The sequence below is a fragment of the Budorcas taxicolor genome, chromosome 20, assembly GCF_023091745.1.
Source record: "Budorcas taxicolor isolate Tak-1 chromosome 20, Takin1.1, whole genome shotgun sequence".
NCBI classification, from domain to species: domain Eukaryota; kingdom Metazoa; phylum Chordata; class Mammalia; order Artiodactyla; family Bovidae; genus Budorcas; species Budorcas taxicolor.
This window is the reverse complement of record NC_068929.1, coordinates 14004315-14027064: the sequence shown is the minus strand read 5'-3', so window position 1 is coordinate 14027064 and position 22750 is coordinate 14004315. Positions and strand designations below refer to the sequence as shown.

General features: G+C 38.1%; 1 protein-coding gene across 1 annotated transcript; it reads left to right on the top strand.

Annotated features, from left to right (window-relative positions):
- The first annotated feature begins 785 nt into the window (after positions 1-785).
- On the top strand, positions 786-22378 carry CDK7 (cyclin dependent kinase 7). The gene is made up of 12 exons (XM_052659201.1): positions 786-930; positions 1291-1350; positions 8494-8527; positions 9641-9708; positions 10557-10625; positions 12404-12514; positions 13707-13825; positions 15349-15448; positions 15888-15974; positions 19258-19407; positions 21655-21802; positions 22247-22378. The coding sequence occupies exons 1-12, from the start codon at positions 865-867 to the stop codon at positions 22273-22275; spliced, it is 1041 nt and encodes a 346-aa protein (XP_052515161.1). The 5' UTR covers positions 786-864; the 3' UTR covers positions 22276-22378.
- Positions 22379-22750: the final 372 nt, after the last annotated feature.

Genomic DNA, 22750 nt, shown 5'->3' with positions numbered 1-22750 from the left:
TGAGTACTGATTACAGTTAACCATTGAGCACTATGCCTAAAACTTCGTTGCAAGTATCGTTTAATCCTCGCAACCGCCTACGATGAAATCTATTAGTTCCTTCCACCTTACAGGGTGAAAAACTGATGGTCAGAAGTCTGTTCCACAGCACGAAATTGTTCTGCTTACTAGGAATTTATTTGCCTGAATGTGCTTCTTCATAAAGGACTAAGAATGCCTCTCGACCAGACCTTAAGAACTAGCACTCGCTTCAGTTCAGTTCACTCAGTCTTGTCTCACCCTGTGACCACATGGACCGCAGCTCGCCAGGCTTCCCAGTCCACCAGCAACTCCAGGAGCCTGCTCAAACTCATATCCATCCAGTCGGTGATACCTTCCAACTCCGCTTAAGTAACTTGAAACTGTCGGCTTAGGCGTCCATGGTAACCATGGTGACAGGATAGCCTTGAGCAAAAACCAGAGATCAGAGACAAGGCCAAGACCCATACACATCTATTAAATCCTGAACTCAGAGCGCTGATCGGTCCTCAGGAGTGAAGAAAACACCTGTTAAAACGGTAACAGGGCGACACACTAGCTACCTGCAAGAGCACCACGCCTCCGGCACTATCTGCGGTCACATGAGCAGACCCGGCCCGGTTCAGGAAGCCCGGGTGTCCCGCCTCGCCTCGCTCAGCTTCCGTAGGGAGGGCTCTGGCCGGACCTACTTCACAGCATCCCCGCCCACCCCGGAAGTGGGGGCGGAGCGAGTGAAGCGTCGGCGCTCAGTGGGCGGAAGTGGCTGTTGAGGCTTTAAGGTAGCTTTAAATTCCTGCTGTCTTGGCAGCTCACCCCTTTCAGCTGCAGACGGGCTCCTCGCGACGGATGGCAGTGGACGTGAAGTCGCGAGCGAAGCGTTATGAAAAACTGGACTTCCTCGGGGAGGGACAGGTGAGGCTCTCGGGCGGGGCTCGGAGGGCCCTGAGCAGGGAGCGCCGGGCCGCCTCTCACTGTCGGAAGTTTTCTCATGGAAGCCAGAGGACGGGGCACGCTCCTCGTTCTCGGAGGAGGAGGAGGCTGCCCAGACGCCCCTGCTGCCCCTTTGTCCACCCTGGACCTGAGTCCCTGAGCGGCCCTCTCCGCTCAGTGGACTGGAACGGGACGTGGACGACCTCCCCACGTTGCCAGCCGCCGCGAATTTGCTCTGAGAACCCTGGATTCCTTGCTTCCCCAAGTCTAAAAAAAGTGAAAAGGCCAACACAAACCAAGAAGTTCTCATAAATTTAACATTACTCCTGTTTTTCTGTCTAGTTTGCCACGGTTTACAAGGCCAGAGACAAGAACACCAACCAAATTGTCGCCATTAAGAAAGTGAGTTGCAGTTTGTTTTTCCTTGTGTCTTCTTGAATGGTGTGTGTGTCTTTTTGAAGGGGTGTGTGTGTGTCTTCTTGAAGTGGGGGTGGGGGGGTGTGTGTGTCTTCTTGAAGGGGGGGTGGGGTGTGTGTGTGTCTTCTTGAAGGGGGGGGTGGGGTGTGTGTGTGCGCGCGCGCGCTTGAAAGGATGTGTGTGTGTCTTCTTGAAGGGGGGGCGGTGTGTGTGTGTCTTCTTGAGGGGGGGTGGGGTGTGTGTGTGTGTGTCTTCTTGAAGGGGGGTGGTGTGTGTGTGTGTCTTGAAGGGGGGGTGGGGGGTGTGTGTGTGTGTGCGCGCTTGAAGGGATGTGTGTATGCGTCTTCTTGAAGGGGTGTATGAATTGAGATGAAGAGAGGCTGTATCTTGTTTGTTTTATAAACGCAAACATTGGCAAAGGGGACAAATACTGCTCGTCTGTTGGGCCCTCAGAACTACTCATCTTTCCAGGTCCCTATTTCTTCCTCACCAGCATCCACTCTATATCTGTATTTTCTGAATACATACTTACCATTAAAGGCTTTTGCCAGCATTAATAACATTGAAGTGCTTTTTTTTTTAATGGTTTAAGTACCTTTTTTACTTGCATTTCATTCAAGAAATCTAGGTCATATTTGGCTTTCTATATGCCAAGCACTCTCACCCTTGTTTTTTTCATTTAACCCTTATAAGAGCCAGGTGATGTAAGTAAAGTATCTCTGTTTTATACTTGAGGTGCCTGAAGCTATGGGAGATGAGGTGACTCGTCAAGACGGCACAGGTAGTAGTTGATAGAGCCAGGCTTTACATCCAGGTGTACTGCTTCCAGGCTGATTGCCTTTCCCCATACTTCTGAAATCAGTAACCCTCTCAGGAGAGGCTGGTTTCTTCACACCTCATAGATAGAGGAACCTGGTGGGTCTGTGGAGTTGGAAAGAGTCAGACATGGCTGAGTGACTGAGTACACACACAAGGCCTGTTGGTGGCTTAAGCACGTCCCTCTCATATTCTTAACACCTGCTCCCCATTCTTCTTTTCTAGAATTATTCCTGCCATTGTTATCTTCTTTACTTTTTCTAATGTGTCTAATCTTTTTCAGTTTCTGTTTCTATAAGCCAATGCTATTTATAGCTACTCCCTTGTAAAACCCTTAACTTTCCTAATCCTTTTTAAGTTATTTTTCTGATTCTGCCCCTGGTTCACTTTATTCTAGCCACACTGACCTTTCTATCCCTTGAGTATATTAAATGCATCCCACTCCCAGATTCATTGCATTTGCTCTGGCTTCCAGTTAGTGTATTTTTCCTCTAAAACTTGGCCTGGCTGGTTCGTTTATCATTTAGATCTCAGTCAGATATCTCCTGTACATATAGACTTCTGCTGGTCATTCTAGCTAAAACAGGTATACTTGCCTTCTTCCCTAGTGTTCTTTTCCATATTTCCTTGTTATCTTCATAGCATTTATCAAAATCTTTTATCTTTGAGTTTATTTTCTATTTACTACCACTCGAATTATATTTAGGACTGTGGCTAGTACATTTGCAGACACTTAAAAATGTATTGGCTTGACTAACTGATACTGTCTCTTCAAACTGTTGGCATATTGAGTTCTGTGGTTTTTCTGAAAATCCCAGTTGGTTTACTTGCTTGCTTTTATCATAAATTAGGATTTAGAATTCATCCTGTTTCTCAGTGATGGGCTTCCCAGGTGATGCTGGTGGTAAAGAACTTGCCTGCCAATGCAGAAGACATAAGAGATGTGGTTTCAATCCCTGAGTCGGGAAGATTCCTTGGAGAAGGGCATGGCAACCCACTTGAGTATTGCCTGGAGAATTCTGTGGACAGAGGAGCCTGGTGGGCTCTGGTCCATAAGGTCACAAAGAGTCGGACATGACTGAAGCGACTTAGCAGTATATTTCTCGGTGATAGACTGCTACCCCTTGAAAGTGACATTATGGAATATTCTTTTACGTTTAATTTTTATTTCAAATAGTACATCTTTGTAGTTTTATGGAATGTAACCTTTATATAAATGGAATATATAACCTTTAAATCACTGTGTTGTACACCTGAAACTTATATAATATTGTATGTCAACTGTACCTCAAAAAAAACAGGAATATTTCTCCTTTTACCAAACCCCATTAATTCTCAAAGCATTGGTTTTTTTTTTAAAGTCAGTTACTAGGCCAAGCATGCCTCTCTCCTCTACCCCTGGTTTTCACTCATTGAAGCAATGCCTTTCAACTCCAAAATTGATTTCTCTGGTATTTACATCCATTTTTTTAGATAGTATGCTTATGATTCCCTGAGTGGCCTCCTTCCTTAGTTCTGTAAACCCTAGAGATTTGGTGCTTGTGCATCTTCCCCTCCCAACACTCAATTTCTACTCACACTCATTTACTGGCTTCCCTGGTGGCTCAGACAGTAAAGCGTTTGTCTACAATGTGGGAGACCTGGGTTCGGTCCCTGGATCAGGAAGATCCTCTGGAGAAGGGAATGGCAACCCACTCCAGTACTCTAGCCTGGAAAATCCCATGGACGGAGGAGCATGGTAGGCTACAGTCTATGGGGTCGCAGAGGCGACATGACTGAGAGACTTCACTTTCTTTCTTTCTTTTCTTGAATTTAACAGAAAAGGAGTAATAAGCTATGTAGTATTTCATCTGTTGTATTTTGGACCTTTAAAATATCATTAATTTACCTTATCCTTTTTAAACAGTTGTACTGAATTTACATTTCCCTGTTTAACCAGTTCTCTATGGTAACTTTTTGGAGCAGTTTTCACTTTGCAGTATTTGTTTTATGTATCTCAGTTCAGTTCAGTAGCTCAGTCGTGTCCGACTCTTTGGGACCCCGTGAATCACAGCATGCCAGGCCTCCCTGTCCATCACCAACTCCCGGAGTTCACTCAGACTCACGTCCATCGAGTCAGTGATGCCATCCAGCCATCTCATCCTCTGTCGTCCCCTTCTCCTCCTGCCCCCAATCCCTCCCAGCATCAGAGTCTTTTCCAGTGAGTCAACTCTTCGCATGAGGTGGCCAAAGTATTGGAGTTTCAGCTTCAGCATCATTCCCTCCAAAGAAATCCCAGGGCTGATCTCCTATACATTATTGTATACTTCTAAGCTCTTTCTCTCTTCCAACACACACACACACTCTTCTGCAACTTGTTTTTCTGAATCAGTATCATTTCTGTAATCTTTCAGATGGATACATGTAGATCTGTTTATTCATACTCTGATGATTAGATTCTATTCTGTGACTACACTAAAATTGGTCTGTCCAGACTCTTGTTGATAAACATTTAAGCTGCTTTTTTTTAAATGTTTTACTCTAATACACTCCTTCTATAGACATACATTTGTGCATTTCTCTAGAAAATGTATCTATAGTTGAAACTTAATTGCCAGTTGTTGCTACATAGAGAATACTGTGATGTTGAGAAAGATTGAAGGCAGGAGGGGAAGGGGATAACAGAACAAGATGGTTGGATGGCATCACCAGCTCAATGGTCATTAGTTTAAGCAAACTCTGGGAGATGGTGAAGGACAGGGAAGCCTGCTGTGCTGCAGTCCATGGGGTTACAAAGAGTTGGACACGACTGAGCGACTGAACAACAGCAAGAGAATACACATCAACATCCCCAGATACTATCAAACTGCTTTCCAAAATGGTTGGATCAGTTTAACCTCCCACCACATTTTCACCATGTTTGTATCATCAGATTTTACAACAGTTGTCAATCAGATGGGTCAAAAGTGGTATATGGATGTTTTTTCAATTAATATTTCTCTGATTACCAGTGAGTTTGATCATCTTTTCCTAGATTTATTGGCTTTTTATACTTTTTCTGTTAGGTTGCCTACATTTTTTTCTTTCCTGTTGACTTGGTGGAATTTCTTACATATTTTGGATACTGAACCTTAGAAATATGCACTACAGATACCATTGTCAGTGTAAATCTATAATAAGAAGAGAAGAGTGTTATTCGAGCCAATCTGGATTATAGCCCAGAAGGGAGTCTCTCAGATAGCTCTGAGTTCTGAAGAAGTATGGTTTTCAGCATAGTTTATATCTTGTCAGAACAGAAAAGATCAAACATGACTGGGGTACATTCCTTCAACATTAAAAAAAGAAAGATCACTGTATATAGTGAGTCAGTATGATCTTGGCTCCTGGGAAGGGGACCTTATCAAAGGAGTACTACCTTTGAAGTCCCTGAAAGGGAGGTATTTATCCTTATCTTCAAAATAGGCATTCTTTACAGTGGCTCAGATGGTTAAGATTCCTCCTGCAATGTGGGAGACTTGGGTTCAATCCCTGGGTTGGGAAGATCCCCTGGAGTAGGGAATGGCAGCCTACTCTAGTATTCTTGCCTGGAGAATCGCACGGACAGAGGAGCTTCTCAGGCTCCATGGGGTTGCAAACAGTCAGACACAACTGTGTGATTTTCGCTTTTGGTAGTGGACCCTTTTATTCCAATATTTAAAGCAGATAGACAGTATGTGTTTCATAGACCACAAAACAGGCTGTTCTAGTTAGCATAAAGTTTGTTAAGTAAGCCAGAATGATTTCTTTGTACTTTAGTATGTGAAAATTTCTTCAATCATCATCTCTCAGACTTTGGGCTTTCAGTTTATTTATGGTATCTTTTGAGGTACAGGTATTTAAAATTTTAGTCTGGTTAAATTTGTCTATTTTTCCCCTTTTTTGGCTCCCTTTTTTTGCATGCTTCCCTGCTTCCAAATTATAAAGAATTCTCCTATATTTTCATCTGAAAATTTTAAAGTATTGCTTTTCACATTTAGGTCTACATTCCATTTGGAGTTAAATTTTCTTTGTGTAGTATGAAAATCTAATATTTTTTCCCCAGCTCTCAACATTTTCTTAGTACATCCTTTTCCTGGTGAGTTGTAATGCCAAGTTCCAGTTTATACTTGGATTTGTTTCTGGGCATACTATTCTTTTATTGGTTGATTTTCTTTTTGCCCCCATTCCTGCTGCACTGCTCTAGGGTCTATAATTACTGTTGCCTTGTAAATTCTCAAGGGCTTTCTGTAGTTGTGGTCTGGGGGCTTCTCATTGCAGTAGCTTCTCTTGCTGCAGAGCCTGTCTCCAGGGTGTGTGGGCTTGGTCGTTGTGGCACACAGGCTTAGTTGCCCCATGGCTTAGTTGTGGAATCTTTCCAGACCAGGGATTGAACCCCTGTCCCCTGCACTGGGGATTCTCAACCACTACTCTTCTTCGAAATTATCTTGGCTTACTCTATGAGTCAGTTGAGAAATTTGAATCAAATCAAGAGAATTTGAATATGAACTAGTTATTACATGCTGTATGGCATTATTATTAATTTTATGAGGAAGGAGAATGGCATTATGGGTATATAAGAAAATGTCCACGTTTTAGAGATGCCTGTTGAAGTATATAGGGATGAAATAATACGAAGTCCAACTACAACATTAAAAAAAAATGTATGTTGTAGCCAACAAAAAAGAGGATGGATGAAGTAAATATGGCAAAATGTAATTATTGAATCTGAGTGATAATGTAGATGGCTTCATGAAACTTGTCTATCACATTTCCTAAACACAGTAAAAAATAATGTTTTAAGTTATCTGTTCTTAGCTCCTTACTTTTCTGTATAAAGTTTAGAATCCGTTTGTCAGTGTCCATGAAAAATGCTGTTGTACTTTACATCTAGTTTCATTAAAGAGAATTGATGTGTTTATGATTTGAATCTTTCTATCCATGAACATGCTGTCTGTGTTTATTTTGATCACATTTCTTGAACATTAAAACATGTTCAAGAGTGTTTTATAATGTTCTTGGAAAGCTTCATACATTTCTTGTTGGCTTTAATTCCTACATGCCTTATATTTTTTGGTGCTATAATAAATGGCCTGTGGAAGTGTTACTCGACCCCATGGACTGTAGCCCACCAGGCTCCTCTGTCCATGGGATTCTCCAGGCAAGAATATATTGGAGTGGCTTGCCATTCCCTTCTCCAGGGGATCTTCCTAACCCAGGAGTTGAACCTGGGTCTCCTGTGTAACAAGCAGATTCTTTACTGGCTGAGCCACCAGGGAAGCCCAAGATGAAATAAACAGCCTACCTTTAAGGTAAAAGTTGTTTGTAGTATATAGGTGGGGGCTATTTTAAAAGGTAAAATAGCTGATTTTCTGGAGTAGGATTTTTTTTTTTTTTTGGTATTCTTGGCTACATTGTCATTGCATAAAGCAGTAAGCTTTTGTTCTTTAACCTGGTAGTTGGGTTTGTGTGAGATGGAACCTATTAATGCAGTTCAGTGTGCTTGTATACAGTAGCAAAAGTTTAACCACTTTCTGTATCCATCACACTCTGTAGTTTTCCTGCTTGGAAAATGTGGTCCCTGGGAAGCATATTATTGGGCATATTAAGCAAGTTATGTATATGTTACATTCTTCCTCCCAAGTAGTCTTAACTTGAAGTGCTTGTTTTGCTTATTGGGCTTCCCTGGTGGCTCAGTCAGGAAAGAATCTGCCTGCAGTACAGGAGACCTGGGTTCAGTCCCTGGGTTGGGAAGATCCCCTGGAGAAGGAAATGGCAACCCACTCCAGTATTCTTGCCTGGAAGAGTCCATGGACAGAGGAGTTTGGTGGGCTGCAGTTCATGGGTTGCAAGAGTCAGATGCTGACTTAGTGACTAAACCACCACCACCCACCTCGATTATCTCCCTAAGTTCTGTATCTATCACAATCTATAATTTTTCTTCCTGGAAAATGTGGTCCCTGGGAGTATATTATTGGGCATATTAAGCATGTTATTTTATATGTTACATATTTCCTCCCACGTAGTCCAACTTGAAGTGCTTCTTCTGTTTATTAGCTTGTATTCATTTAATTTAGTCCACATCTAATCTTAGAGTTGTGTAGTTCAGAACTTAAGGGGAAAGGAAGGATGGGTACTTGGCCCTTTCTTGAACTGTTAATTTCGCCTTTCTGATTCCTGCTCCCTCCTTACCTGCTAATACTAGCTACCTATAAGTAGTTATGAATTTTTGCTTTAAGCATTTGAAGTGTTTATGTATTACGAATTTGTCTAAATAGTTTAACACATTTTTATTGTGTTTGTTTTTTCCTCTGCCAGATCAAACTTGGACATAGATCAGAAGCTAAAGATGGTAAGTAACTTATTTCATGTAATCTGACAGAACAGAAAAGGTGGTTCTTCTCACTGAGGAAAAGAACAAAGTATTAATTACAGTTAACAATGGTTCTGGGTAGAGTTATTGCAGGTCCCAGAAGAGTAACGATAGACTCAGGATAGAGATAGGATATTTGTACTTTTCACCATTTGGGTGTTCAGAGGATATTTGGATCACCTAAGCAGATGGAAGACAGCAAGGTTATTAGTGACTTGTCTTAATGTCTTCATTACTGCTTTAGTTGTTTTCAAGCCGCTGTTTTTCTGAGCTTCTGGTTACTTTGATAATTCAGGATTCATGGAAGTATACAAAGCTCACTATAGAATAAATGTATAGGGATGGGGGAGATTTTTGTATCTCTTCTGCTAAAGCTCTGTTTGAGTGCTAAGTCCTATTTAGTCATCAAGAAAGTTTCTGTGTGAAGGATCCATCATCTCTCTAATATTAGTGCCAGATCTTTTTTTTTTTTTTTTTTAGTATTTATTTATTTGGCTACATTGGGTCTTAGTTGCAGCATGCTGGATCTTTGATCTTCATTGCGGCGTGCAGGATCTTTTAGTTGTGAGAAGCAAGCTCTTAACTTGTGACATGTGGGATCTAGTTTCCTGACCAGGGGTCAGACCTGGGCCCCCTGCATTGGGTGCATGGACCACCAGGGAAATCCCATCAGATCTTATTTTAAAATGTTGGGTTTTGTCCTTTGCATTGGGAAGGATAGTATTTAATCACTAGTTTTCTGTTAGCTTAAAGAATCTGCCTCTGATATTCATAAGGCAAGAGAAGAAAAGCTATTAACTTCTCACCTTTAGGCTACATACTTGTGTACATATTATTCCAGGAGTCTTCAGATCTCATATTCTATAGATGAAGTGAATACTTTTTTCATCATTTATCATAGTCTGTCCTAAACTGTTTTGAAAACAAAGCAATATAAATTGGAAACAGGTACGTTATAAAAATTATTTTTTTTTCCTGAGGAATATTCATTGCTATTTCATCAGAGACTGACTTTTCCCAAAAAAATATGTTTATAAGAAGGTTTGAGATTTCAGAATTCTTTTTCACTTTTTTCTTTGCCTTTTTATCTAGGTATAAATAGAACAGCCTTAAGAGAGATAAAATTATTACAGGAGCTAAGTCATCCAAATATAATTGGTGTGAGTATGATCTAAGTTTCTGGGATTTGGGACCCTGCCTTTCCGAATGTGGTGGATGTTGATTGAAGGCTCAGCAAGATGAGTTGTCCTAGGTGAGCCTTACACAAAGGCTGAAATGTATTTTTTATCCTAATTGTTCTTATAGGCAGTGTTTTAAAAACTATACAACTGATGAAATAAATATGGGCATACAGGCTGATTTTATCAGAAATTGTGAAACCTAGAGAGCTGTAGCATGTGTAAGACCTTGAGCAGGTTCCCTTGAACTCTGCCTCACAGTCTCTACCTCATAGGGTTGTTATGAGGCTAGCTCACTGAACACACATCCAGTAATGGTAACTCACTCCAGTATTCTTGCCTGGAGAATCCCATGGACAGAGAAGCCTGGTGGGGTACAGGCCATGGGGTCGCAAAGAGTCCGATACAACTGAGCAACTAACACCTACTTACCTGGGATAGTGTCTGGCGTAGGGGACACACTCATTCAGTGAATAATAGCTACTGCTGCTGTCTGTTGGATTTTCTTAAGTACCAAGGTTGGGAGTTTTTCTAGATTATAGAGACTTGAGTGAGGTTCTCATTAATTCATTACTTAATTATAATTCCTAAAATTTGGAGGGAGAGGTTAAGTATTGGTGATTTTTTTTAATAGTAAGGCTTAATAATCTTGTGCTTCAAAGTACTAATTCCTAGCCAAAAATGGATAAATATTAAATTTAATAAAATTATTTAAACTTTACAGTCCAAATGCTTAAGTTTTTAAAGATTAAAAACTTAGGTATAATACTGTCAAGTATTTAATAAGAGTATCACGTGTTGATTTTTTTTTTTTTAATTTTGCTTTGTAGCTCCTTGATGCTTTTGGACATAAATCTAACATTAGTCTTGTCTTTGATTTTATGGAAACTGATCTAGAGGTAAGACTAAGATTTCTGGAGGAATTTATTTTCCTGTTTATCAAGAGAATCTAAATGTTTATTTTCTGCCTTTGAAGAAGGTAGTCAAAAGAATGCTTAAATTTTGTTGAAATCTAGATGTGGTGTTAAAGATCTTCTGAATCATTTAGCCATATTCCCAGTGTTACATACAAGATGTCACAGACTGTCCTTTTGAAAACCAGCTTTCTTTTTGAGAAGAATAAGATTTTAGGGACTTCCCTGGCAGTCCAGTGGTTAAAAGTTCACCTTCCAATGCAAGGGGTGTATGTTCGATCCCTGGCCAGGGGAGCTAAGATCCCACGTGCCTTGCAACCAAAAAACCAAAACATAAAACAGAAACAGTATTGTAACATACTCAATAAAGCCTTTACAAATGATACACATCAAAAAAATCTTAAAAAAAAAAAGAATAAGATTTTAGGCTTTTCATTAATACTAATTGAATCTCAATAATGGACAGTCTGGAGATGTGGAACAAGTGGAATTCTTATACACCGCTGATGAGAATGCAAAGATACAGCCACTTTAGAAAAAACAGTTTGGCAGTTTCTTACACAGTTAAATATACCCTTAGGGTATGATCTAGAAATCTGTCTGTGTATTTATTTATCCAAGAGAAACAAAAACATGTCCACACAGATGTTTAGCTTTCTTCATAATTATCCAAACTGAAAACAACCCAAATGTCTTTCATCAAGTGAATGTATAAACTGGTACATTTTTTATAAAGTGGAATACTATTTGAGAATAAGAAGAAACAAACTATTAATATATACAGTAGTATAGGTGACTCTTAGATACGTTGTTCTAAAGGAAAGAAGCCAGGCTCAAAAGCTACTGATGCTGTATGATTCTATGTATGTTTTTTTTGGAAAAGGAAAAACTAAAGGAACAGAAATCAGATCTTTGGTTGCTGGGGTTAGGAATTGAGGGGAAGATTGAGTAGAGAGAGGCATTGGGGAATTTAGGGGGAACTGTTAAACTATTTTTGGTTGTGGTAACACAACAGATGTGTTAAAAATTGAGATTAAAAGTGTCTTTCACCTATTTGAAAAGAAGAAAGTTGCATTTTTAGCTCATATAACTAAAAGTCTGGGAATAAACTGACTTGAACCATAGTTCACAAATAATGCTAGCAGAACACAATTTTTCACTTGTTCTCTGTTGCCTCGTTCATGGGTTAAAATTTCTCAATATAGTGGCTCAGGTGCTTGTAGGCTTCTATCCTTAGTTTAATAATGCCTGAGGAGAGAAAGTATTCTGTTGCCTTTGATTCTAGCTCAAGTATTTGGCTTGGCTTGGCTCACATTTCCATCCCTGAGCTAGTCTGGAAGGCAGGCGGTAGTGTGGTGATGGAGCATGCCTGGATCACGTGTCTGCTACCTTTGGAGGCCACAGGTCGTGCACAACGTATAACCACGTGGACTAAGCTGGGAACACGTGGTTCCCGAAAGGAATGTTGAATGCTGTTATCAGGAGGGGCTGTATATCCTGGGGCAAGTGGAAATGGCAGATGTTTGCTACATGGATGCCTAAAAACATAGCGGTAGGGGACAGAGTACTGCTTTCCTCCTAAACTCGAGAGACTTTGCCTGACCATGTAACTGGGGGTTCTGACAGAGCCTCCTGAGGAGAGCTAGGCAACCTCTCTTGAGAACCTCCGTTATGAATAAACCCAGCTTGTGTCTATAAATGATATGATAGAGTTTATTTGGAATGATAAAAGCGTACCTGTATCCTGTCTGCCTACCTTACAGGTTATAATAAAGGATAACAGTCTTGTGCTGACACCTTCACACATCAAAGCCTATATGTTGATGACTCTTCAAGGATTAGAATATTTACATCAACATTGGATTCTGCATAGGGTAAGGTTTTTAACCAAGTGTGATTGCGTCTTTATGTTGTAGTCAGACTTTCTGTAGCCAGCTTATTACACAAAAGGCCTGAGTATGTAAATTATCAAAGTAGAACTGGACTGTTTTATCCACCCTTCTTCCTCTCTGCGCTCCCTTCAGTTAAACCAGGTGGCGCTGTGAGAACTCTGTGTTACTAGGTGGAATTTAGAAATGCAACAGGCCTATTCCTTCATTTTTTTCATACTTAGAAGAGTTAAGTTGCTGACCTAAAAGATACATATTTTTTTTGAGGTCAGTAGCTATAGTGACTGACAAGAGTATTAGAACCTAGATATTTTGGCTTGAAGTTAAGTGTTCTTTGTGCTATACTGTTATAATAAAAAACAACAGGGAGTCTGGATTAAATTATGCAATGCAAAAATACTTCTGGAAAAATATTTCGGGTAGCTCTGAAACTCTGGGAAGTAATGAAGTAAAATTTCTGAAATGGCTGAGTCATTGTTAGAAACATTCAGCTACTAGAACAAGCTGATGATTTAGATAGGTAGATGTTCCTAGGTATCCTATTTATTAGTAGATAAAGTAGCTAAAAATATGTAATAGTAATCCTCATACTTAAGCTTGGAATTCCTTTTAGGTTATGGCTAATATCTTTTTAGCATTGATTGTGAAGACTATATTCTTCATCCTTTATAAACACATAATGTTTTTATTTACTGAAGTTCATATATTGTGGTGTTTATTGTTTTGGGCCTCACGGCTTGTGGGATCTTAGTTCCCCAACCAGGGATTGAACTGGGGCCCTCAACAGTGACACAGTCCTGACCACTGAACCACCAGGGAGTTCCCCATATATATTGTTATTGAATTAATAGCAGCAGCTGTTTTTTGAATGCTTACTAGGAACCAGTCATTACTCTAGGCTTTTCACGGGAAATATTAAATTTAATCCTCACAGCAAACCTGTGAAGTATGTAAATTGAAATTAATTGAAAGGAAGTACCTTAACCCAAGGCCTCACTAAGAAATATGGCTAATCTTATTTTGATTTTTAGGATTTTACATCAATGAAAAAAATTTTGGTGATGGTTAAATTTGGAGTCTTACCCTGTTTCTGCTAAGTTTAAATTTAACTAAATGTATTACTATGATGCTCTCCTTCACCCCGCTTATTTGTTGGTTTAAAATCTCCGTTGTATAGGACCTAAAACCAAACAACTTGTTGCTAGATGAAAATGGAGTTCTAAAACTGGCTGATTTTGGTCTGGCCAAATCATTTGGCAGCCCCAGTAGAGCTTATACACATCAGGTTGTAACCAGGTAAGGATTCCTTAACTAACTAAAGCTTGTATTGTGTAGGATATTAATCACAAATGAGCCTCATGTGGCTTCTTTGAATTTTGGCTGAGTTCAGGAGTTATTGTTGGTATCTTATTAAACAGTGAAAAACTGTACAGCCCTTCTTTCATGCGAAGTTGAATTAAATCAGTCCGCAGAGATTTATCTAGTAATTTGGGGGGACTAATTTATACTTCTTACACAGTTTAGTTAGGTAGGTTGGAACCATAGTGGCTGTTCTTTTACATAACCACCTGATTTGGGGAGCCTGTGTTTATTTTATTGGTCAATCCTGATTCCACATTTTATATCATTCAGTGTGAATGAAAATTTCCTAAACAAAGCAGTGCTTTTATTTGGATTTTTCATATTATTCATTGCTTTTAGAGACAGTAGATTTTATACATAGAGACAGTAGATTTTATCATTCTTGTCCAGATGGCATTTGATAACTTCCCTGACTCTTAAGAATCTGAGACGATCTTCAGATTTTCTATTCTTTTAAATTACTTTGTCACCTTCTTCCAAATAGATCTCATTGAGTGTCAATCACCTGATCCTTGAGTATAAAGTAAGGAATGTAAGTAGTTGTTCAGGTAATTTCTGGAAAAATTAAACCCATCGTTCAGGAACCCTGGGAACTCAGGAAAACAAGGACCCACATACATGAGCATTGCGTTTCACTGTGTTTCAACTACCAATTTCTGACTTTCTCTACTTTGAAATCAGACACTACTAATAGGTCAAATACAGAGGACTAAGAATTAACAGTTTAGATTAGTGATAGGGATATCTTGATAACCTAGACAAGAGCAATTTTGGTGGAGTGGTGGGATGAAAACCTGACTGATGGAGTTAAGAGAAGAGTAAATGGAGACAGTAAGAACATACAGCCAGAGAATGAGGGGTGTTAGGGGAAGCAGGGTCCAGGGAAGTTTTTGTTGTTTGTTTCTTTGTTTTTTAGTTTATTTTTTAAGGCTATAAAAACAGTGCTATGTTTAACATTGATAGTAATAAATCCAGTACAGAACAAAAAGCCGACTGTTGTAGGAAAAAGAGAACTGCAGGAGCAATATCCTTGGAAACAGGCAAGAGTGTATTCGGTGCCCAAGTTGAGGGACTGACTTTAAAAACACTAAAGGCTAGTTATGTAGTTATGGATGGGAAGGTGGGTTGTGAGTGTGCAGATGACTGTTGGTGAGTCTGTAGAAATTTTTTTTTCATTACTTGCATTATTTTAGTAAAGTAGGAATTAGGTTATCAGCTAAGAAGTAGGATGGTGTTTAGGGTTTTGGGAGAAATAACATGTTAATCGTCTAAAAGTGAGAGGATGAATGGACTGAGGGTGAATTTGCTGGCAGCAGTAAGGAACTTTTGATTTTATAGCCAATTTTTCTTGAGTTAATATATCCATAAAAGTGCATGATGTTTTTCTGAGGAGTTTTCTCTAAGAAGTACTTTACTAATTCCACTCTAAAATGACAATATTTATTTTTGTTCTCCAGGTGGTATCGGGCCCCTGAGCTACTGTTTGGAGCTAGAATGTATGGTGTAGGTGTGGACATGTGGGCTGTGGGCTGTATATTAGCAGAGTTGCTTCTAAGGGTAAGTCTTGAGTTGATGTACACTCTTTGGTATTGTTATAGGTATTTGTTCTTATAATTTGTGTAAACATTATCTTCTCAGAGGTAATTGCCATCCTTGAGATAAGAAACCAACGAACAGGCCAGTAAAAAAAACCTCCACCAAGTACAGCCTGTTTATTAACACCATTTAGGACAATAAAGGTTTATTATTGCTCATTCTGTGTTTTGAAATTCGATTGTAATAAAATTACTGGATTGTAATATGGTACTATCTCTAAAGTAACTAAAAGGGTTAGGATAAACGTCTGTATTTCTGGGATCACTAGGGAAGTCCCGCCCTTAAACTAAGTCTTTAGTTTTGTTGTTTAATGTTTCTTATTAAATTAAATTTATTGTATTATTTGTGTAACAGCTATCACAGATCGTCTTGAAATATCTGCTTCTTACTTTTCTTTTAGGTCCCTTTTTTGCCAGGAGATTCAGACCTTGACCAGCTAACAAGAATATTTGAAACTTTGGGCACACCAACCGAAGAGCAGTGGCCTGTAAGCTTTCACACATGTTCTTTGAAATTTAGAGTAGTGTACAGTGCTGTAACATGAATATTACTTAAACAAATGTATTAATTGTCTTAATTTACTAGTAATGATTACTCTTTGCAAAATTTATACAAAGTTAAAATTGTGAAATACCATCCAGCCTCCTGTATACATATAGCCCTCACCCATCCCAGTAATTTCTACCCTAGTGTTAATCATCATTAGTTTGCTGTAAAGCCTTGCTGTGAGGACACATGCCCACATAAATACATAAATACATATGACTTGCTTTTTCTTTCGCTCTTTAAAAAATGTGATCACACCATGTAATTTTTTTGCAACCAACTTGCTCTTAATATTGTTCACATTTTCCTTTTTAAGTTATATAATATTTCATTTTGTGGCTATTTCATGTTTATCAACATCTTGATGGATTTATTTATTGCATTTTCACTAACACATTGAAGGTTTATTTTTGGTTTTGTTTTTCATTATTCCCCAACCAGAGATTGAAGTTGGTCCTCAACTTTCTAACTGAAGTTTAGCTGTATGTTCTAATTGTAAAATATGCTCTAATAGCATTCATTTATTGAACTTACTCTATGCTGTTAATGATAGGGTTTCATAAATTATATTTAATTCTCCCAATAATCCTATTAAGGTAGGTGCTGTTATTCACACTTTATAGATGAGACAGCTGAGGTGGCGTGAGGTTAAGTAGCTTACCCGAAGTTGCCTAGTGTCAGCTAGGACTCCAATTTGAGTCTGACTCCAGAGCCATATTCATAGTATTTATCCAGTACTTTTCATTTGACATGATTTTCTGAATAGTAGTTGCTTATGATGGTTTCCTTGGATTTTTAAAAATTCTTATTTTGATTTACATGCAGAAGGAAATAATACAGAGATATCCCTTGCTTCCTTTACTTAGCTTCTCACAAGGGTAACATCTTGCAAAATTAGGATAATATCACAGCCAGCATGCTGACATTGATACAATTAGTATACAGGACATCACCACAAAGAGCCCTTTTACCATCACACCCACTTTGCTTCCACTCTCACCCATTCCTTAACCCCTGGCAATCACTAATATGATTTCCATTTTTATAACTTTGTTATTTCAAGAATGTTATAAGTGGAATCATATAAAATGTAAGCTTTTGGAGTATGATTTGTAAGCTTTTTCAATATAATTCTCTGGAGATTCATCCAAGAGGTCAGTAATTCATTCCTTTCCCTGTATTGCTGAGTGGTGTGAGTGTACCATAGCGTGTCTGTTGACTCACTGAAGGACGTCTACGTTGTTTCCAGTTTGGGGCTATTACAAATAACACTGGTATTTGTAATAACGGTACATCATGGCTTCCCTCATAGCTCAGTTGGTAAAGAATCCGTCTGCAATGCTGGGGACCCCTGTTCAATTCCTGGGTAGGGAAGATCCTCTAGAGAAAAGATAGGCTATCTGCTCCAGTATTCTTGGGCTTCCCATCCCATGTGGCTTAGCTGGTAAAGAATCTGCCTGCAATGTGGGATGCCTGGGTTGGGAAGATCCCCTGGAGAAGGGAATGGCTACCGACTCCAGTATTCTGGCCTGGAGAATTCCACAGACTGTGTAGTCCTTGGGGTTGCAAAGAGTCGGACACGACTGAGCGACTTTCACTTTCATATCCAAAGGTGGTCTGGTGGTTAGAACTCTATTCTTCTTGCCAAGGGCCCAGTTTCCATCCCTAGGGAACTTAGATCCCACAAGCTACGTGGGCAAAGGAAAAAAAAAAAATCATGTACAGGCTTTTAGGTGAGCATGCATCTTTATTTCTCTGGGACAGATGACCAGGAGTGCAGTTGTTAAGTCGTGATAGTTGCATATTTAGCCAGAAACTGCCAAAAAGAAAGTGAAATTCGCTTAGTCTTGTCTTTTTGCAATCCTGTGGACTGTAGCCTGCCACGCTCCTCTGTCCATAGAATTCTCCAGGCAAGAATACTGGAGTGGGCTGCCATTTCCCTTTCTAGGGGATCTTCTCAACCCAGGGATCAAACCCAGGTCTCCTGTATTGAAGGCAGATTCTTTACCATTTGAGCCACCACGGAAGCCCAAAAACTGCCGAACTGCTTTCCAGAGGGACCTGTACTATTCTATATTCTCACCAGCAGTGTAGAAGTAAGCTGTTTCTCTGCATCCTCACTAGCATTCGGTGGTGTCGCTTTTTTATTTTAAGCATCGTGAGAGTTGTGTAGTGATAGCTCATTGTGGCTTTAAGTTTCTCTTCCCTGACGACTTACGGATATCTTCTCATGTACTTATTTGGCATCTATATAGCTTTAATGAAATGTCTCTTGTCTTGTTTTTTAATTGGATTGTGTGTACTTTGGCTGAATATTGAGCCACTTATATAAAGTACTCATTCTCTGATTGTATATGTGGTTTGCAAATTTTCTGTTACTCCGTAGTTTGTCTTTTCATCCTCTTGACAGAGTTTTCCCAGCATGAAAGTTTTTAATTTTGATCGTCTGTCTGATCAGTTTTTCTTTTTATGAATAATGCTTTTGATGGCAAGTCAAAGAACTCTTTGCCTAACACAAAGATATTCCTGATGATTTTCTTTTTCCTAAAAGTTTTATAGTTTAAGTGTGTGATCCTTTTTGAGTTAACTTTTACATGGGATGTGAGACTAAAAGTGTCTTTATGGCAGGAGTGGGGGTTGTTGTTTATGACACTTCTCCCTCTGCCATTACCGTAGTCTTAATAAATTATCTGTATATTAAGTCTTTTTCCAAGTTGTGTATACTATTTTAGTTCCTTAGCCTTTCCATATAAATTTTAAAATAGCCTATCTATGTAATAATCTTGCCAGAATTTTGGTAAGAACTGCATTAAACCTGTTTACTAGCTTGAGGAGAATTGTCAGACGTCCTTACAGTGCTGAATCTTCCAATCCACAAACATGGTAGGGCTCACCGTTGATGTAGAGCTTGGATTTATTTCATCAGTGTGGTATAGCTTTCAGTATAGGAGTCCTGCTCACGTTCTGTTAGATTTTCACCGAAGCTTTTCCTCGTTGTGTTTGAGAGTTTCTAAAGGGCGTTGTTTTTCATTTCAGTGCCCACATGTTCTTTGCTAATACGGAGAACTAAAGTTGACTTGTGTTTACCTCCCTGTAACCTTGTCTGCTCACTAGTGCTAGGATAGACCATCATATCATCGGTATGACAGTTTTATTTACTCATTTGAGATCTATATGCCTTTCAATCCTTTACTTAAGTTTGAAGTATAAAAATATTTTTACAGGACATGTGTAGTCTTCCAGATTTCGTGACATTTAAGAGTTTTCCTGGAATCCCATTACAACATATCTTCATTGCAGCAGGAGATGACTTACTAGATCTTATACAAGGCTTATTCTTATTTAATCCGTGTACTCGAATTACAGCCACACAGGTATGTTAGTGTATCTTTCGAATTTCTTAAGATTTCCTAGCATTCTTTAAATACTGAAAAGGTGCGTTTGTTTTGTTTTAAGAAATAACAATTTTTTTCCCCTAAGCTATAAGCAATATATGCCCATACAAGTGCAGCAGATTATAAAGATAATTCTAAAAATTAAAAAAAATAAAGATTCTATTTCATAATTAGGTCATCTACTTGAAAGTAAATTAGAGAAGAAAAAAAAATGATGTTTTGTGTTTGTTAAGACACTGGAATATTTCCGTTAAACTCTTAAGTAACTTAAATCTTGTGCCAAAACCAATGCCAAAAGTGTTTTGTTTTGTGTCTTCGCCCAAGAAATGCAGTCCAGATAATGCATTCTGGTCATTGTCACAGTCAGAAAGAGATAATGAGTAGAAGAAAATGATATAGTCTGATACAACTGTATTACTCAAAAGAGATTGAAAGATACTCTAAATAGAAAAACACTGAAACTGACAGATACTTAAGGGAAATAAGAATCAAACTCAAGAAAAATGTGGAATACCAAGAATATCTGCTCTTATAGAAGAAGAGAGAAGTATTATCAAACATAAAAATATAAGATCTATAGACTTGAAAGTCTTTTTTTCTTTATTTTAAAAACAAGCACATATAAATAGATGGGTGGTCACAAACGCTTAAAGTTGGGGCAGGGAAATGCAGTGCCAAAATGCAACACATTACAGTGATTCAGCTTCATAAAGGAAGAGACTGAAATGTCGCACATCTTCATATCTGACGAAACATAAATGCACAAAATACAGGGGTAAAAAGTGGATTTTTTTTCACATAGGCTTATTATAGACTATAACAGATCTTTGTTTAATGTATTTACTTGTATAAACCTCTACCCCATAGCAGTACATGCCACATTAATACATATATACCAGATATTTTACCATTGGAATCACTCTTCTAATGTCAAACAGTTAACTCATTTTTCCCTTTTATCCATGTATGTATACATCTTACTTCTGTCATAAGAACCTTGAGACCAGGTCAGATTGTCAAGAAGGTTGTTTTCGTTAATAGTAAAGCTCAAAAGTTATAGAAAAATATTAGTTATGATAACTTACTTGGGTTGTATTTTGATAGAATGGATTTTTTTTTTAGAATTAATTTTTTAATGGGTTTTGGCCTATGGATATTTAGAAGTTGGAATGAGGGACTTCCTTGATGGTCTGGTGGCTGAGACCCTGTGTTCCCAATGCAGGGAGCCCGAGTTCGATCCCTGGTGAGGGATCTAGATCCCACATGCCACAACTAAGAGTTTTCACGCCACAACTAAAGACCCTGCATGTTGCAACAAAGACCTGGCTCAGCCAGATAAATAAACATTTTAAAAACATAAAAGTTTAATGAGATACCCTTCTTAGATCTCTGTGTAGCTCAAAATTAGCTTAATTTACTTATGGAACTGCTGTGATTTGGAAGTAATATTTTATAAGTTCAACTCTTCTGAAGTAAGAATTCTCTATCTAAATTATTACTGCAAATAGTATGTTGGCGAGTAGGGAGAGTTGCTTGAAAAGTTTATATGACTTCTTTTGTTCCTAAGAGAATTATCCAAAAGGAAATACCTTATTAAATTATTGTGGCTGTTAAACAGTACTATGATGCAAATAAAGTATGAACTTGACAACCTTTTCACCTCAAATAAACTATTTTTATTGGAATTTTGGACCTAGGTAAAAATATAATATTATAGAACATTGGACTAGTGGTAAATAGAAATAAACTTGGACAAGTCCTTCCAAGTAACAGTTCAATTAATTTCTAGTGGATTGTTGGACTTTAATCTGTCGTTTCCAACCCATTGCATCTTTTTAAAAGCTTTATTTTTAAGAATTCATATGATTTGGAATTTGAACACACACAAATGTGACAAATAAACTTGGAAGTTGTTTTTACGCAACTTTCTCTATTTTCAGCTATAGAGCCTATAATCTGTAGAGAAATGAATTTTACAATATCTTATTAAGGATTTTTCATATTTTTTATAGGCTGTCGTGGAAAAATTCCATTCTTATAGTAATACAGTAATGGAATTAGTGATCAATCTTAGGCTGCTAGATATTTATAGTAATGTACATATCCAAATACTCAAAATTAAGTTTAAGAGAGGGTGTATTTGCTTAGTATATTTAATGCTCCTTACAACACAGTTCAGATATTCACATAAAAGCTCACTATCTCTGGTCTCTTTTCTTTGGAAAGGCGTTGAAAACTAAGTATTTCAGTAATCGGCCAGGGCCAACACCTGGATGTCAGCTGCCAAGACCAAACTGTCCAGCAGAGGCTCTAAAGGAGCAGTCCAATCCCGCCATGGCAACGAAACGGAAGAGAACAGAGGCCTTGGAACAAGGTAAAACTCTCATTTTCTTACATGCATTCTGAAAACTCCAGATAGCTAATGTATAGCTAGTGACTGGGCAGCTAAGAAATGTAGACTGTGAGGTTTTTACTTGTTATCAGTTTAAATTTTATAAAGTAGAATGTGATATTTTACCTGTATTTGCTTCCTTTGAGAATATGTAACATCATGAGTACTTAACATCATGCTTTTTTTTTTAGGACATGGGCACTTTTGAGTACCCCTCAGAGTTATGAGAACTATCCATGTATACCCTATTTTTTTTTCAGAAATTCCTAATAATACACTCTATGCTTAGTGTTTAGCAAGTGTTATTGGAAAATCAAAGCAAGTAAAAATATAGTTGGAATGCAATGACTGGTTAGAATTACTTTAAAATTAAATATAATTTTATAGAATTACTATAAAATTAAATAACCTTATTTTTCCCCCCAGGAGGATTACCCAAGAAGCTAATTTTTTAGTTACAGAGAAAACTGGACAATATTCTACTACTGAAGGAAACAGTGAAAAAGGCACAATAATAAACATAAAGGAAATGCTTTAAAAGACATTTGTAAATATTCTGCACATGTAAAATATGTAAGACTGGGTTATTTTTATTAAATGTATTTTAAAACAAACTTAATTCTGATTTTCTGATTAGAGTATAGTAGTAATAAAATAACTTTAATTCTCTGAAATGTAGAATTGAAAATGCATTAAGGCATCCTTAATAAAGATAATTATCAATTATTTTAATGATCTGGCCTATATAGCATTACAAATTTATAATAAAGGGGGTAGTATTTAAAAATAGAAAATTGGTTTTGGTCTCAAAATTTTATGAGTGGTAAGTAGACTGTGACTCTCATAGAGCATTTTTATTTTTACTCAGAACTTTTAAGTATCTTTTATGTTAATCCCTATAAATCTAGTTTGTTTTAGCTGCCATATAAT